Source organism: Oncorhynchus tshawytscha, linkage group LG11 (genome assembly GCF_018296145.1).
Source record: "Oncorhynchus tshawytscha isolate Ot180627B linkage group LG11, Otsh_v2.0, whole genome shotgun sequence".
In the NCBI taxonomy this organism is placed as follows: domain Eukaryota; kingdom Metazoa; phylum Chordata; class Actinopteri; order Salmoniformes; family Salmonidae; genus Oncorhynchus; species Oncorhynchus tshawytscha.
In genome coordinates, this window is record NC_056439.1 from 46673138 (window position 1) to 46689372 (window position 16235).

A 16235-nucleotide genomic window follows, 5' to 3' on the forward strand; every position below is an offset into this window, starting at 1 on the left:
AATTGCAGTGCTCACAGTTTCTGTACATTTAGACATTGTGGATCATAATAACACATTTATCTTCTTGTAGAAATTTGCTTTTTTTTTCTCTCTGTTGCTTTTTAGTCTTGTTTTTGTTGTTTGCACAACACATTAGAGATGTGATAAATAGACTTGACCTCTTCTTCACAAATCAGTGCAAATCTCTTTTTTAAAAGACTATCAAAGGATGTTCTGTGTGAACACACTCACTACATTCATTGTGCATCCAGAAAATGAATAATGACACATTTGTTGTAGCCAATTCATGAATATGACTGACTCTGAGTAAGAACCATGGGCTAGTCATACTATTTCTATGGTTCGACTCCCCCCTCATCAGAAAGGAAGGAAGCTGGGAAGTGAGTATCTACTGAAGGTCACATTGGAACAATGAGGGCCTTTTGAAGGCTGATGGCTTCTTGTCCAGCCAACTTCTGGCTTACTGACTTGTTCGTTTTTTTGTTGTATGAAAGCTGTCTAAACTGTAGACTCAAGGTAATTAGTTAGTGAAACTTGGTCCTTACGCCAGACTGTTTTGACGGTAGTCTGCTTTGTGCTGGAGGCGATGAGAGGTTTGATTACTGGCCATTGTTTGGTTGGTTCCTGTTTTTGGATCCAATGAGCAACCACTGCTTGTTTCTGCTGTATGCTTAGGAGTCAGATAGTCATAGGCCTTATTCAAGTATGATAGAGGACTGTGTACCACAGAGAGTGTGTGTGTGTGTGTGTGTGTGTGTGTGTGTGTACTACAGAGAGTTGCTGAGGTATCAGATATCAGGGGAATCCAAAATGCAGGTGCTTGCGGAAGGCAGTTTTGTAAGTACACCCCCTTGAGTCTTAAGACAAGATAGATGAGTTATAAGACTAAAGAAACTGAGACTTACTGGTGTCTTTCATTGGATTGAGGTTTTATATAGTTTCTTTGAAAAGTGTATATGGCTGTAGTTTCTAAGAATTTATATTAGACTTAATAAGAACATGCTAGAATAGGGCCGACAACCTCACAACTGACTAAACACATCCACGCAGGTGAGTTTGTCCTCTCTCTGGCCATCTCGCTCTCTGGCCATCTCGCTCTCTGGCCATCTCGCTCTCTGGCCATCTCGCTCTCTGGCCATCTCGCTCTCTGCTCGTCTCGCTCTCTGCTCGTCTCGCTCTCTGCCCATCTCGCTCTCTGCCCGTCTCGCTCTCTGCCCGTCTCGCTCTCTCTCTCTCTCTCTCTCTCTCTTCTCTCTCTGCCCATCATTATCAAGTTCCAGCTCTGGAAAGGTCAGTAGAATACACACACACGCGCGCGCACACAGTCACGTACACACACACCCCACCACCCTCATCTGTGTGCAGCAAGTTAGCCCTTGGCTAAGAAACGTAAATGTCAAATCTCTTGTGACCTTGTTTCAGAGAGGCAGGCTTTGAATGATAATGCTCCCATTATTACGTTGCTTGTTTCTAGAGAATTGGTTCATCTGTAACAAGGACCAGACGGATCATGTTTGGCCCAAATGACACCCCATTCCTATATAGTGCACCACTTTGGACCAGAGCCCTATGGACCGTGGTCAAAAGTAGTGCACTATGTAGGGAATAGGGTGCCATTTGGGACGCAGGCCATGTCTCCTAGGGCCCTTCTAGAAAATAAATAACTCTTCCATTTCCTGCCTGTATAAAAACACAGAAGTTTATGTGTGTGTGTGTGTGTCTCTTTCTGTGTGTGTGTCTCTTTCTGTGTGTGTGTGTGTCTCTTTCTGTGTGTGTGTGTGTCTCTCTCTCTCTTTCTGTGTGTGTGTGTGTCTCTCTTTCTGTGTGTGTGTGTCTCTCTCTCTGTCTGTGTGTGTGTGTGTCTCTCTCTTTCTGTGTGTGTGTGTGTCTTTCTCTCTTTCTGTGTGTGTGTCTCTCTCTCTTCTGTCTCTCTCTCTTTCTGTGTGTGTGTGTCTCTCTCTCTTCTGTGTGTGTGTGTGTCTCTCTCTTTCTGTGTGTGTGTGTCTCTCTCTCTTTCTCTCTCTCTTTCTGTGTGTGTGTGTCTCTCTCTTTCTGTGTGTGTGTGTCTCTCTCTTTCTGTGTGTGTGTGTGTCTCTCTCTCTTTCTCTCTCTTTCTGTGTGTGTGTCTCTTCTTTCTGTGTGTGTGTGTGTCTCTCTTTCTGTGTGTGTGTGTGTCTCTCTCTTTCTGTGTGTGTGTGTGTCTCTCTCTTTCTGTGTGTGTGTGTGTGTCTCTCTCTTTCTGTGTGTGTGTTTCTCTCTCTTCTTTCTGTGTGTGTGTGTGTGTGTGTGTGTGTGTGTGTCTCTCTCTCTCTCTCTCTCTCTCTCTCTTTCTGTGTGTGTGTGTGTGTGTGTGTCTCTCTCCCCACTCATGGGGTTTATTTTCTCCAGTGCCTTGAAGGGTTGTGCGGGGCCATGAGTCAGCTGCTGTGATCCTAGGAGTCCTCCACTTCTCTACTGACTACTGGCTCTGTAGGACTGGAGAGGATAGGCTCGCACACTACTAGACAACAACAAGCAAAGTCCATTACAGAGAGAGAGAGAGAGAGAGAGCGAGAGAGGTGGACACAGAGAGCGTGGGCGATAGTTACATTGAGAATTTCTCAAGGGGCATGGAGGGAGGATCAAGGAAGAATTGTTTGAAGGAGTTGTATTGAGGTATGTGAGAATGAGATGATGTAATGCTGTTTGTTTACATTGATTGATTGTTTTCCAATGGTCTTTTAGTGATACACAATCTTGACAGTAAAGGCTACTGTAGTTAAGAACGTGATATGGCTTTTCTAAGATGTGATACAGGACTTTCTTGATGCCTTTGTTCACCAACAGAAGTGTTATTATTCAATGATCATACCCATTGATGATCATACCCATTGATGATCATACCCATTGATGATCATACCCATTGATGATCATACCCATTGATGATCTAACCCATTGATAGTGAGTTTTGACTCTTGCTGGTTGACCAATGCACCTTTTTATTCACAATTGTGGTGAAGTTTTTATAGTATGATTTTTATCTGATTAGTTTTGCTGTAACCAGAAATAATTGTTCTAGTTAGTTCGTGGTCTGGTTGAGGTGCTAATGAACACACTGAGCAAGACGTGCTCAACAAAGAAGACGTATTTTTAGCATATATTTTTAACGTGGTCTGAACAATGTCTTAATGCCGTTTCACGTCTTTACAACAAGTTTTAATGAATTTCAATGTCTTTTCTATGTATTTTAACGTCTTTTCAATGTATTTGAATGTCTTTTTAACGTCTTTTCAACGTTTTGTGCGCATGAGGTGGTTGGTGAGTTAATGATTAAGTGTGCAGCTCGTTGCCATATTCCAGTATAAGTAACTGAGCAGGGTTCAGGATGTTACTTTCTAAATGTAATCCGTTACCTGTCCAAAATTGTAATCGGTAACGTCATTTTTGGATTACCCAAATTTGGTAACATAATCTGATTCACTTTCTGTTACTTTTGGATTAGTTTCCTCTTATGAGGTACTAGAAGAAGACAAAATGATCCATCCAATGTATTTGGTGTGTCATCATAGTAGTCTCTGACATCATAATGGTCTCTGACATCATAATGGTCTCTGACATCATAGTAGTCTCTGAATTCTGGTCAGTCCCGCTCAGGTAGAACACATTTAAACTTCCACCTTTTTCCAGTGCTGAATTGAATGTCTTTGAGAAAACAGAAAGGTGTCAATGTATTTCTTTTCTCGCCAACATCCTTAATGGAAAAGTAATCCAAGAAGTAATCATCTAGTTTTTCAAAAGTATATGTAATCTGATTCATTTTTTTCTTTCTGGTAACGGATTAAAGTTGCAGTTTATCAGTTACTCCCCAACCCTGACCATGAGCTTGGTTCAACGGACACCAGTGTCAACACCAGGTGCCTGATGATGACTAATCGCTTTGACCACTCATACTACGGTATACAATGAAGGGACATGAGCCATTTCAATCAGATATGTATTGTTTCTAGCCAGCTCTTTATGGAATTGTCATGCTGGTGTTTGGCTTTACAATGACAATGGACTAGGCTAAAGTACAGACAGCTCTGGGACCAGGGTAGAGACTGACCGATCTGGGACCAGGGTAGAGACTGACCGATCTGGGACCAGGGTAGAGACTGACCGATCTGGGACCAGGGTAGAGAACCTGACCGATCTGGAACCAGGGTAGAGACTAGAGACTGACAGATCTGGAACCAGGGATCTGGAACCAGGGTGACAGAGACCAGGGTAGAGACTGACAGATCTGGGACCAGGGTAGAGACCGATCTGGAACCAGGGTAGAGACTGACCGATCTGGAACCAGGGTAGAGAGAGATCTGGGACCAGGGTAGAGATCTGGGACCAGGGTAGAGACTGACAGATCTGGGACCAGGGTAGAGACTGACAGATCTGGGACCAGGGTAGAGACTGACAGATCTGGGACCAGGGTAGAGACTGACAGATCTGGGACCAGGGTAGAGAGAGATCTGGACCGATCTGGAACCAGGGTAGAGACTGAGATCTGGACCAGGGTAGAGAGACTGGACCGGACTGACAGAACCAGGGTAGAGACCAGGGTGACAGATCTGGGACCAGGGTAGAGACTGACCGATCTGGAACCAGGGTAGAGACTGACAGATCTGGGACCAGGGGGTAGAGACTGGACCGATCTGGGACCAGGGTAGGTACCGATCTGGGACCAGGGTAGAGACTGACAGATCTGGGACCAGGGTAGAGACTGGGACCGATCTGGGACCAGGGTAGAGACTGACAGATCTGGGACCAGGGTAGAGACTGACAGATCTGGGACCAGGGTAGAGACTGACAGATTTGGGACCAGGGTAGAGACTGACCGATCTGGAACCAGGGTAGAGACTGACCGATCTGGAACCAGGGTAGAGACTGACCCCAATCTGGAACCTGGAACCATCTGGAACCAGGGTAGAGACTGACCGATCTGGAACCATCTGGATCTGGAACCAGGGTAGAGACTGACTGGAACCCAATCTGGAACCAGGGGGACCGATCTGGAACCAGGGTAGAGACTGACCGATCTGGAACCAGGGTAGAGACTGACCGATCTGGAACCATCTGACCGATCTGGAACCAGGGTAGAGACTGACCGATCTGGAACCATCTGGAACCAGGGGAGACTGACCGAGAACCAGATCTGGAACCAGGGTAGAGACTGACCCCTGGAAATCTGGATCTGGAACCAGGGTAGAGAGACTGAACCAGGGTAGAGACTGACCCCAATCTGGATCCAGGGTAGAGACTGACCCCAATCTGGATCCAGGGTCCCAATCTGGATCCAGGGTAGAGACTGACCAATCTGGAACCAGGGTAGAGACTGACCGATCTGGAACCAGGGTAGAGACTGACCGATCTGGAACCAGGGTAGAGACTGACCGATCTGGAACCAGGGTAGAGACTGACCGATCTGGAACCAGGGTAGAGACGGTAGCATTTGCAGTTCACTTAGGCTGAGTTTTATTGGATTTACTATTTGAAGTAATTGAGTTAGGAAATGTTGAACGTAACGCTCCAATATAGAGCAGGTAGAAAGTGAACTCTCACTCCTTGGAGTCTCTTCACCAGCATTTAAAGAGATATACTCCTAAGAATTCACATGCGTTGGTTTGGTGCAGACCAAATTACATTTAAAAATAATTTCAAATACTTTATCTTGGCTTGATTGAGCTTGCCTGACTATATGGAAGCAATAGAATTGCAAAAGAGCAAACCCCGCCCATCTGGTACTGTTAGACCAGCGGTTCTCAAAATGTTTCACCGGGGGGCACGGGGGGGGGCATCCCGCTCAATGGGCTGAAAAATGTTAGCTCACGCCCCCTAGGGCCCCACAGTTTGGGAACCACTGCTTTAGACCGGCTGGGTTGGTTTGGTGTTGAAGAGATACACTCCAGGTGTGTTCCTACACACACACACACACACACACTCATTCACAAATGCATGCTTCAGTACATTAACTCCCAGAGATGATGTAGCATATATCCTAGTGACATTTACTCATAAAAGGATATTTTCTTTAAGTCATCTCTGTGTAGGAAGCTCACTCACACTTCAAGGTCCAACGCAGCTGTTTTTAGTTCTATCAAATCACGTAACTGTGATTGTTTTCAATTAAAATAGTCAAAAAATAAACCAAAATAGCTTAATAGTGAAGAGCAATATCTCAAGCAAAAATCTAGCGAAGACTCTCTGGGAGTGGTCTGAGTGGAGAGAGGAAAACTAGCTGTTATTGTGCCAAACCTCTCGGCCAATCTTTCTTATTGGTCTACCAACACATCTACAGCCTGGTGATGTTACCAGGAAGGCCAGAACTCCATCCTACCAAAACAGGCTGAAATTTCAGGCAGTCTTTTCAAACAGCTCTAACACTAAAAGGGTGTTATCATTATCATTTTCACCATTTCACAGTAGTCCAACATCATAGTGTGTAAATATATATAAAACACATGAAAGATCAAATTTGACTGAACTGGGCCTTTAAACTACTCAAGGGCTTTTGTGTCACACTGATTATTAATGTTTGTGTGTGTGTGTGAATGCATCATGAGTTTAGATTGCAGTGTGTTCTTCCACCCAGAACAATCCACATCTGTTTCCTAGACAACGACAAAGCTCACCACATAGACATCAGGCATGTCATTTTTGCATCTTCTTTTCATTTAACCTTAAATTAAACTCGGCAAGTCAGTTAAGAACAAATTCTTATTTACAATGACCGCCTACATCACATGACCTAACTATATGAGAGAAATGAACCTCATGTTTGAGTTGTTGTGCCTTGCTCCCTCAGTTTATAAAACCAATCCAAGTTGAACGCTACTTCCTGAGTGTTATTTCCTGAATAAATAACAGTCATTTACAATTCATTATAGATTATTTGAAGTGAATGGCTCTTACCCACAGTTTTAGGGCCATCTTTCATTAACTGGAATGAAGGCGTATTATGTAAGCAATAACTCACAGCAGACTGTGTTGAATAACTGCACACCTCTGGCAGTGTGAGAAAGCACCAAGCCCAAGGTCCATTTTTATAAAGACTGCATTTATTATAAACGTAATGGAGGCTTTCATTGTCTCTCTTCTGCAGCAACAACAGTTTGTGAGGAAGTCATACTGAGGGGAAAAAGGAACATTGAAGTGCCGGGGGCTGTTGAGCTGGGTGGTGGGGGCTGTTGTGAACAGAGCTGGGTGGCGGGGGCTGTTGTGGACAGAGCCGGGTGCCGGGGGCTGTTGTGGACAGAGCTGGGTGCCGGGGCTGTTGTGAACAGAGCTGGGTGACGGGGGCTGTTGTGAACAGAGCTGGGTGACGGGGCTGGGGGCTGCTGGGTGTGAACAGAGCTGGGTGACGGGGCTGTTGTGAACAGAGCTGGGTGACGGGGGCTGTTGTGAACAGAGCTGGGTGGCGGGGGCTGTTGTGAACAGAGCTGGGTGGCGGGGGCTGTTGTGCTTCAGCTTGTGGTCCTCTCTCTCTCTCTCTGTCTCTCTGTCTCTCTCTCTGGATAATGGGACCAGTAGATGTGGTCCTGTCTCTCTGTGTCTGTGTCTCTCTCTGTGTGTCTCTCTCTGTGTGTCTCTCTCTGTTTCTCTCTCTCTGTTTCTCTCTCTCTGTTTCTCTCTCTGTTTCTCTCTCTCTGTGTCTCTCTCTCTGTGTCTCTCTCTCTGTTTCTCTCTCTCTGTCTCTCTCTGTGTGTCTCTCTCTTTCTCTCTGTGTGTCTCTCTCTTTCTCTCTGTGTGTCTCTCTCTTTCTCTCTGTGTGTCTCTCTCTTTCTCTCTGTGTGTCTCTCTCTCTCTCTCGCCCTCTCTCTCTCGCTCTCTCTCTCTCTCGCCCTCTCTCTCTCGCTCTCTCTCTCTCTCGCCCTCTCTCTCTCGCTCTCTCTCTCTCTCTCCTCTCTCTCTCGCTCTCTCTCTCTCTCGCTCTCTCTCGCTCTCTCTCTCTCTCGCTCTCTCTTGCTCTCTCTCTCTCTCGCTCTCTCTCTGATGCCACATGGGGATCACATGTTGGTGGGGTGTCAGCCTGCAATCTGATAGCGGTGAGCGATTAACATTAAGATATATTTTATTTATTTTTTCCGGGAGCCTAACGCGCACATTGCGTTGTTTATCTAGAGATAAATCGGATCAAGCCAAACTGTGTGATGTTGTTGTTTCCAACTGGAGAAAGTACTGCATAGTTTAGCGCAGAACATGTGGTAATTAACTACAATGACCATAATCCATTGCGCACCGGGATGTTTATTTTTATGCCTGCTACAGTAGATTAGTGTGAAGAAGAGAGTACACGGGAGAGGAATAGAAGGCAGTAGCTTTGAGAGGCATCTCTATCTGAAAATACATGATCTAAGTCATCAATACTTTTATGACTGCTGAATACAAACTACGCCTTATTTACTTTTGAAGAACTGCTGAAATAGTGATTTTGTCAGACAGCAGCTCTATAGAGATGAGGTGATGACTTGGAATGAAATAATAACTCATCAACAAAAAAACGAATGTAATATACACAACAACTGAAATATTGAATTAAAGGAAAGTAATTGAATGAAAGATGGTTAATAGGTGGGGCAGTCACTACCGTCATTACACTTTTATTGATTAGTTTTATTCTGTGTTGTTATGTCATTGAACTTGCATACTGCATTTTAATGTTTTAAATAATTACTACCAAAAAAAAACGTGAAAACGAGCCGACCTCAAAATGCGCTAATCGCTCAGCACTACAGTCTGATGACGTTGGAGTGATGTGTGTAAGCCACTGTGACGTCATCAAATATTCCCTTTTGAAGTGCGTGTGTGTATGTGCTCGCATGAGTCCATACAGTACACGTGTGTGTGAGTGTGTGTGTGTGTGTGTGTGTGTGTGTGTGTGTGTGTGTGTGTGTAGGTGAGTTTGCCCTCTCGTCTCAAAGAGGAAGTGCCATAGAGAAGTGTGTAGATTTACACGGGTGTGCTTTCCCTCCCAACTGATCTACAGTAAGAGCAGTTTCAGGGCAGAAGTGTACCTGTCCTGTCATCACTGAGGCAGTTTCCCAATCTCCTGCATGTATTGCACTACCTTTGACCAGGGCCTATAGGGCTGGTAGTGCACTACTTTTGACCAGGGCCTATAGGGCTGGTAGTGCACTACTTTTGACCAGGGCCTATAGGGCTGGTAGTGCACTACTTTTGACCAGGGCCTATAGGCATAGGGTGTCACTTGGGACACAGCCCCAGATACAGTGCCTTCGGAAAGTATTCAGACCCCTTGACTTTTTCCACATTTTGTTACGTTACAGCCTTATTCTAAAATGTATTAAATTGTTTTTCCCTCATCAATCTACACACACTACCCCATAATGACTTAGCAAAAACAGGATTTTAGAAAAGTTTCCAAAATTGTTTTAAGAAAAATAACTGATCACAATTACATAAGTATTCAGCCCCTTTACCTCCTTTGTTGAAGGACCTTTAGCAGCGAGTACAGCCTTGAGTCTTCTTGGGTATGACTCTACAAGCTTGGCACACCTATATTTGTGGAGTTTTTCCCATTATTCATTGCAGATCCTCTCAAGATCTGTCAGGTTGGATGGAGAGTGTCACTGCACAGCTATTTTCAGTTCTCTCCAGAGATGTTTGATTGGGTTCAAGTCCGGGCTCTGGCTGGGCCACTCGGACATTCAGAGACTTGTCCCGAAGCCACTCCTTTTGTAGTCTTGGCTGTGTGCTTAGGGTAATTGTCCTGTTGGAAGGTGAACCTTCGCCCCAGTCTGAGGTCCTGAGTGCTCTGGAACAGGTTTTAATCAAGGATCTATCTGTACTTTGCTCTGTTCATCTTTGCCTTGATCCTGACTAGACTCCCAGTCCCTGCCGCTGAAAAACATGTGACGCTTGGCATTCAGGCCAAAGAGTTCAAATCGTCTTTCTCATGGTTTGCGAGTCTTTAGGGGCCTTTTGGCAAACTCCAAGCAGGATGTCATGTGCCTTTTACTGAGGCGTGGCTTCCATCTGGCCACTGTACCATAAAGGCCTGATTGGTGGAGTGCTGCAGAGATGGTTTTCCTTCTGGAGGGTTCTCCAATCTCCACAGAACTCTGGAGCTCTGTCAGAGTGACCATCAGGTTCTTCGTCACCTCCCCTCCCCCGACTGCTCAGTTTGGCCGGGCGGCCTTCTCTAGGAAGAGTGTTGGTGGTTCCAAACTTCTTCCAAGTTTGATGGAGGCCACTGGTTCTTGGTGACCTTCAATGTTTTGGTACCCTTCCCCAGATCTGTGCCTCGACACAATCCTGTCTCTGTGCTCTACGGACAATTCCTTTGACCTCATGGCCTGGTTTTTGTTCTGACATGCACTGCCAACTGTGGGACCTTATATAGACAGGTGTGAGACTTTCCAAATCATGTCCAATCAATTGACTTTACCACAGGTGGACTCAAGGATGATCAATGGAGACAGGATGCACCTGAGCTCAATTTCTAATCTCATAGCGAAAGGTCTGAATATTATGTAAGGTATTTCTGTTATTTTATTATTAATAAATTAGCAAACACTTTTCTTTGTCATTATGTTGTATTATGTATAGATTGCTGAAGATTTTTATTTATTTAATCCATTTTAGAATAAGGCTTTAACGTAACAAAATATGGGAAAAGTCAAGGGGTCTGAATACTTTCCAAAGGCACTGTATGTCATATCCTGTTCTGTGGGTTCACAAATGCAGAAGAAGAATGTATCCCAGGAGTATAGATGAAGCATGATTATGGTTGGTAATAGCAGCATATGGGGGAATTTGAATAATTTAAATAGATGGCACCTGTCGTAGAGAATCTGTAACGTTTGGATGTCAGTCAACTTAGAGGTCTGTGGACATTGTACAAACTTAGATTTTGGAGTGTACTGCCCCTTTAACTATTGAGCTGGGGATCAGAGTGGCAGGATGTCTTTAGAGGTTTATGTAAGAAGTTCTGTGGCGTGGTGCCCTGATGTAAATAGATCAAACTCAAGCATCTCTGTCTCTCGCCAGTTTCTCACTTGCCCTCTCTTTCTTCCTCTCTCTCTCGCTCTCTCTTTCTTCCTCTCTCTCTCGCTCTCTCTCACGTCACACAAGCTTTAATTGACTAACTGTAATCCTAGCGTTGAGTACTTACAGGAGCTCACAGGATTTACCCTCCACCCCACAGGGCAACCCAGGTAAACACACACACCGTGTCTCAGGAACAAAAATAACCTCCCACTTGCTCTGCTATGTTGACATAATGTTGTATCAGTATTGCGTAACAGTGCCTTTGAATACAATTGCTCTGCCCCTCTAAAAAGTGGTGTTTGTCAATGAAGTAACAGTGAGCGGTCTGTATGGCACGTGGGCGTTATAGTGCTAATAGTAGTACTCTAATAGTCCACTTCCTGGTGTTTTGGAATGCCTCAGGTCTTTTTATCTGAAAAAAAATAGTACATCAAACCATCAGAATGTCCCACTGTCAGATATCAATACTGTTTTCAGTCTCTGGGGGAGGCTCTTTTATTATTCCACAGTCCCTGAACCTGTTGTTTTCTACTCTTTCTACAGGATTCTACTGTGTCTGACCCTGTTGTTTTCTACAGGATTCTACTGTGTCTGATCCTGTTGTTTTCTACTCTTTTTAAAGGATTCTACTGTGTCTGATCCGGTTGTTTTCTACAGTATTCTATTGTGTCTGACCCTGTTGTTTTCTACAGGATTCTACTGTGTCTGACCCTGTTGTTTTATACAGGATTAAACTGTGTCTGACCCTGTTGTTTTCTACAGGATTCTACTGTGTCTGACCCTGTTGTTTTCTACAGGATTCTACTGTGTCTGACCCTGTTGTTTTCTACTGGATTCTACTTTGTCTGACCCTGTTGTTTTCTACTGGATTCTACTTTGTCTGACCCTGTTGTTTTCTACAGGATTCTACTGTGTCTGACCCTGTTGTTTTCTACAGGATTCTACTGTGTCTGACCCTGTTGTTTTCTACAGGATTCTACTGTGTCTGACCCTGTTGTTTTCTACAGGATTCTACTGTGTCTGACCCTGTTGTTTTCTACAGGATTAAACTTTGTCTGACCCAGGATTCTATTTTGACCCTACAGGATTCTACTGTGTCTGATTCTACTTTGTCCCTGTTGTTTTCTACAGGATTCTACTTTGTCTGACCCTGTTATTTTCTACAGGATTCTACTGTGTCTGACCCTGTTGTTTTCTACAGGATTCTATTGTGTCTGACCCTGTTGTTTTTTACTCTTTTTACAGGATTCTACTGTCTGACCCTGTTGTTTTCTACAGGATTCTACTGTGTCTGACCCTGTTGTTTTCTACAGGATTCTAATGTGTCTGATCCTGTTGTTTTCTACTCTTTTTACAGGAGTCTACTGTGTATGATCCTGTTGTTTTCTACTCTTTTTACAGGAGTCTACTGTGTATGATCCTGTTGTTTTCTACAGGATTCTATTGTGTCTGACCCTGTTGTTTTCTCCAGGATTCTACTGTGTCTGACCCTGGTATTTTCTACAGGATTCTACTGTGTATGACCCTGTTGTTTTCGACAGGATTCTACTGTGTATGACCCTGTTGTTTTCTACAGGATTCTACTTTCTGACCCGGTTGTTTTCATTGTTTTCTACTTTTGACAGCATTCCACACTCCCTGATCCTGTTGTTTTCTCTCTTTTGACAGGATTCTATTGTGTCTGACCCTGGTATTTTCTACAGGATTCTACTGTGTATGACCCTGTTGTTTTCGACAGGATTCTACTGTGTATGACCCTGTTGTTTTCGACAGGATTCTACTGTGTATGACCCTGGTATTTTCTACAGGATTCTACTGTGTATGACCCTGTTGTTTGATCCTGTTGTTTTCTCCAGGATTCTACTGTGTCTGACCCTGTTATTTTCTACAGGATTCTACTGTGTATGACCCTGTTGTTTTCGACAGGATTCTACTGTGTCTGACCCTGTTGTTTTCGACAGGATTCTACTGTGTCTGACCCTGTTTTCTACTCTTTTTACAGGAGTCTACTGTGTATGATCCTGTTGTTTTCTCCAGGATTCTATTGTGTCTGACCCTGTTGTTTTCTACAGGATTCTACTGTGTCTGACCCTGTTGTTTTCTACAGGATTCTACTGTGTATGACCCTGTTGTTTTCGACAGGATTCTACTGTGTATGACCCTGTTGTTTTCGACAGGATTCTACTGTGTATGACCCTGTTGTTTTCGACAGGATTCTACTGTGTATGACCCTGTTGTTTTCGACAGGATTCTACTGTGTATGACCCTGTTGTTTTCGACAGGATTCTACTGTGTCTGACCCTGTTGTTTTCGACAGGATTCTACTGTGTCTGACCCTGTTGTTTTCGACAGGATTCTACTGTGTATGACCCTGTTGTTTTCGACAGGATTCTACTGTGTATGACCCTGTTGTTTTCGACAGGATTCTACTGTGTATGACCCTGTTGTTTTCGACAGGATTCTACTGTGTATGACCCTGTTGTTTTCTACAGGATTCTACTGTGTCTGACCCGTTGTTTTTGATTCTTTTCATTGTTTTCTACTCTTTTGACAGCATTCCACACTCCCTGATCCTGTTTTCTACTCTTTTGACAGGTTTTGACCCTGATGTTTTCATTGTCTTTTGACAGGACCTGGTTGTTTTTCAGGATTACTGTGTCTGACCCTGATGTTTTCATTGTGCTCTTTTGACAGGATTCCACACTCCCTGACCTGGTTGTTTTCTACAGGATTCTACTGTGTCTGACCCTGATGTTTTCATTGTGCTTTTGACAGGATTTTGACAGGATTCCACCCTGATGTTTTCATTGTGCTCTTTTGACAGGATTCCACAGTTTACGAGAAAGAAAAAGACATCATCTCCATCGTGAGTACACTCATATCCATTGATTTCTTTCCCTCAGCTACTTTCTTTTCTAAATACTGTTCCTAATTATTGAATTGAGACATTCATTTCTGTATAATGATTTTAATCATTGAGGGTCAAAGATGAAGTGTGGTGGTGCAACGGATCGGTTGTTTATTCAATAAATCAACATTTAATTATATCTGTCTCTGCTCAAATAAATGTCTTCTAGACTAGTGTAACCATTTCCCCAGAATCTATTTTCATTTTAGTTTGAGTTTTTTCCAGTTCTAATGCAAACAACAACTTAATTAGAAGCATGATATTTGATACATCGAAATAAATACTGAACAAAAATATAAAAACAACATGCAAGAATTTCAAATATTGTACTAAGTTACAGAAATCAGTCAATAAAAAAAAATCATTAGGCCCTAATCTATGGATTTCACATGGCTGGGTAGGCTAACCCACTGGGGGGGGGGGGCCAAATCAGAACAAGTTTTTCCCCACAAAAAGGGTTTTATTACAGACAGAAATACTCCTTAGCATTTGTGGTCTTTTATTGTCCCCAGCATAAGGTGCACCTGTGTAATGATCATGCTGTTTAATCAGCTTCTTGGTATGCCACACCTGTCAGGTGGATGGATTATCTTGGCAAAGGAGAAATGCTCACTAACAGGGATGTAAACAAATCTGTGCACAAAATTTGAGAGAAATAAGCTATTTATGCGTATGGCACTTTTCTGGGATCTTTTATTTCAGCTCATTTTAACATGGGACCGACACTTTACATGTTGCATTTATATTTTCTTTCAGTGTAGTATGGAAACATATAGCCTGAATTTAAAATGAATCACTAGTCTACAAACAATACCCCATAATGTCAATGAAATTATGTTTAAATAATGTTTAAAAAATGAAAAGCTGAAATGTCTTGAGTCAATAAATATTATGTCAAGCCTAAATCAGTTCAGGAGTAAAAATGTTCTTAAGTCATAATAAGTTGTATTGACTCACTCTCTGTGTAATAATAGTGTTTAACATGATTTGAATGAATATCTCATCTCTGTACCCCACACATGCAATTATCTGTAAGGTTCTTCAGTCGAGTAGTGAATTTCAAACACTGATTCAACCACAAACACCAGGGAGGTTTTCCAATGCCTCGCAAAGAAGGGCACCTATTGGTTAAAAAAAAGAAGCAGACATTGAATATCCCTTTGAGCATGCTGAAGATATTAATTACACTTTGGATGGTGTATAATACATCCAGTCACTACAAAGATACAGGCGTCCTTCCTAACTCAGTTCCCAGAGAGGAAGGAAGCCTGTACAGAATAAAAAATATTAATATAACAAGTGACATACAGAAATCTCATTTGAAGAAATCTAATTTGAAATCTCAGTTTAAGTCGGAAGTTTACATTTAATTAGGTTGGAGTCATTAAAAGTTGTTTTTCAACCACTCCACAACTTCTTGTGAACAAACTATAGTTTTGGCAAGTCGGTTAGGACATCTACTTTGTGCATGACATAAGTCATTTTTCCAACAATTGTTTACAGACAGATTATTTCACTTATAATTCACTGTATCACAATACCAGTGGGTCAGAAGTTTACATACACTAAGTTGACTGTGCCTTTGAACTTCTTTGGAAAATTCCAGAAAATTATGGCATGGCTTTAGAAGCTTCTGATAGGCTAATTGACATCATCTGAGTTAATTGGAGGTGTACCTGTGGATGTATTTCAAGGCCTACCTTCAAACTCAGTGCCTCTTTGCTTGACATCATTGGAAAATCAAAAGAAATCAGCCAAGACCTCAGGAAAATAAATTGTCGACCTCCACAAGTCAGGTTCATCCTTGGGAGCAATTTCCAAATGCCTGACGATACCACGTTCATCTGTACAAACAATAGTACACAAGTATAAACACCATGGGCCCACGCAGTCATCATACTGCTCAGGTCTCCTAGATATGAACGTACTTTGGTGCGAAAAGTGCAAAACAATCAAAGAACAACAGCAAAGGACCATGTGAAGATGCTGGAGGAAACAGGTACAAAGGTATCTATATCCACGAGTCCTATATCGACATAACCAAAACTGCCATTTAAAAAAAGCCAGACTATGGTTTACAACTGCATATGGGGACAAATATCGTACTTTCCTCTGGTCTGTTGAAACAAAAATAGAACTGTTTGGCCATAATGACCATCGTTATGTTTGGAGGAAAAAGGGGACGGCTTGCAAGCCAAAGAACACCATCCCAACCGTGAAGCATGGGGGTGGCATCATCATGTTGTGAGGGTGCTTTGCTACAGGAGGGACTGGTGCACTTAACAAAATAGATGGTATCATGAGG

At 43.0% G+C, this 16235-nt stretch overlaps 1 protein-coding gene across 3 annotated transcripts in view; it reads left to right on the forward strand.

The window, feature by feature from the left end:
• The window catches only part of LOC112262078 (connector enhancer of kinase suppressor of Ras 1), a 121689-nt gene that overhangs the window by 32187 nt on the left and 73267 nt on the right, over window positions 1–16235 (forward strand). For all 3 annotated transcript variants that reach the window (XM_042330184.1, XM_042330185.1, XM_042330186.1), the window contains exon 5: window positions 13847–13888. In XM_042330184.1, the coding sequence (XP_042186118.1) occupies window positions 13847–13888 (42 nt within the window). The remainder of the gene's footprint in view (window positions 1–13846; window positions 13889–16235) is intronic.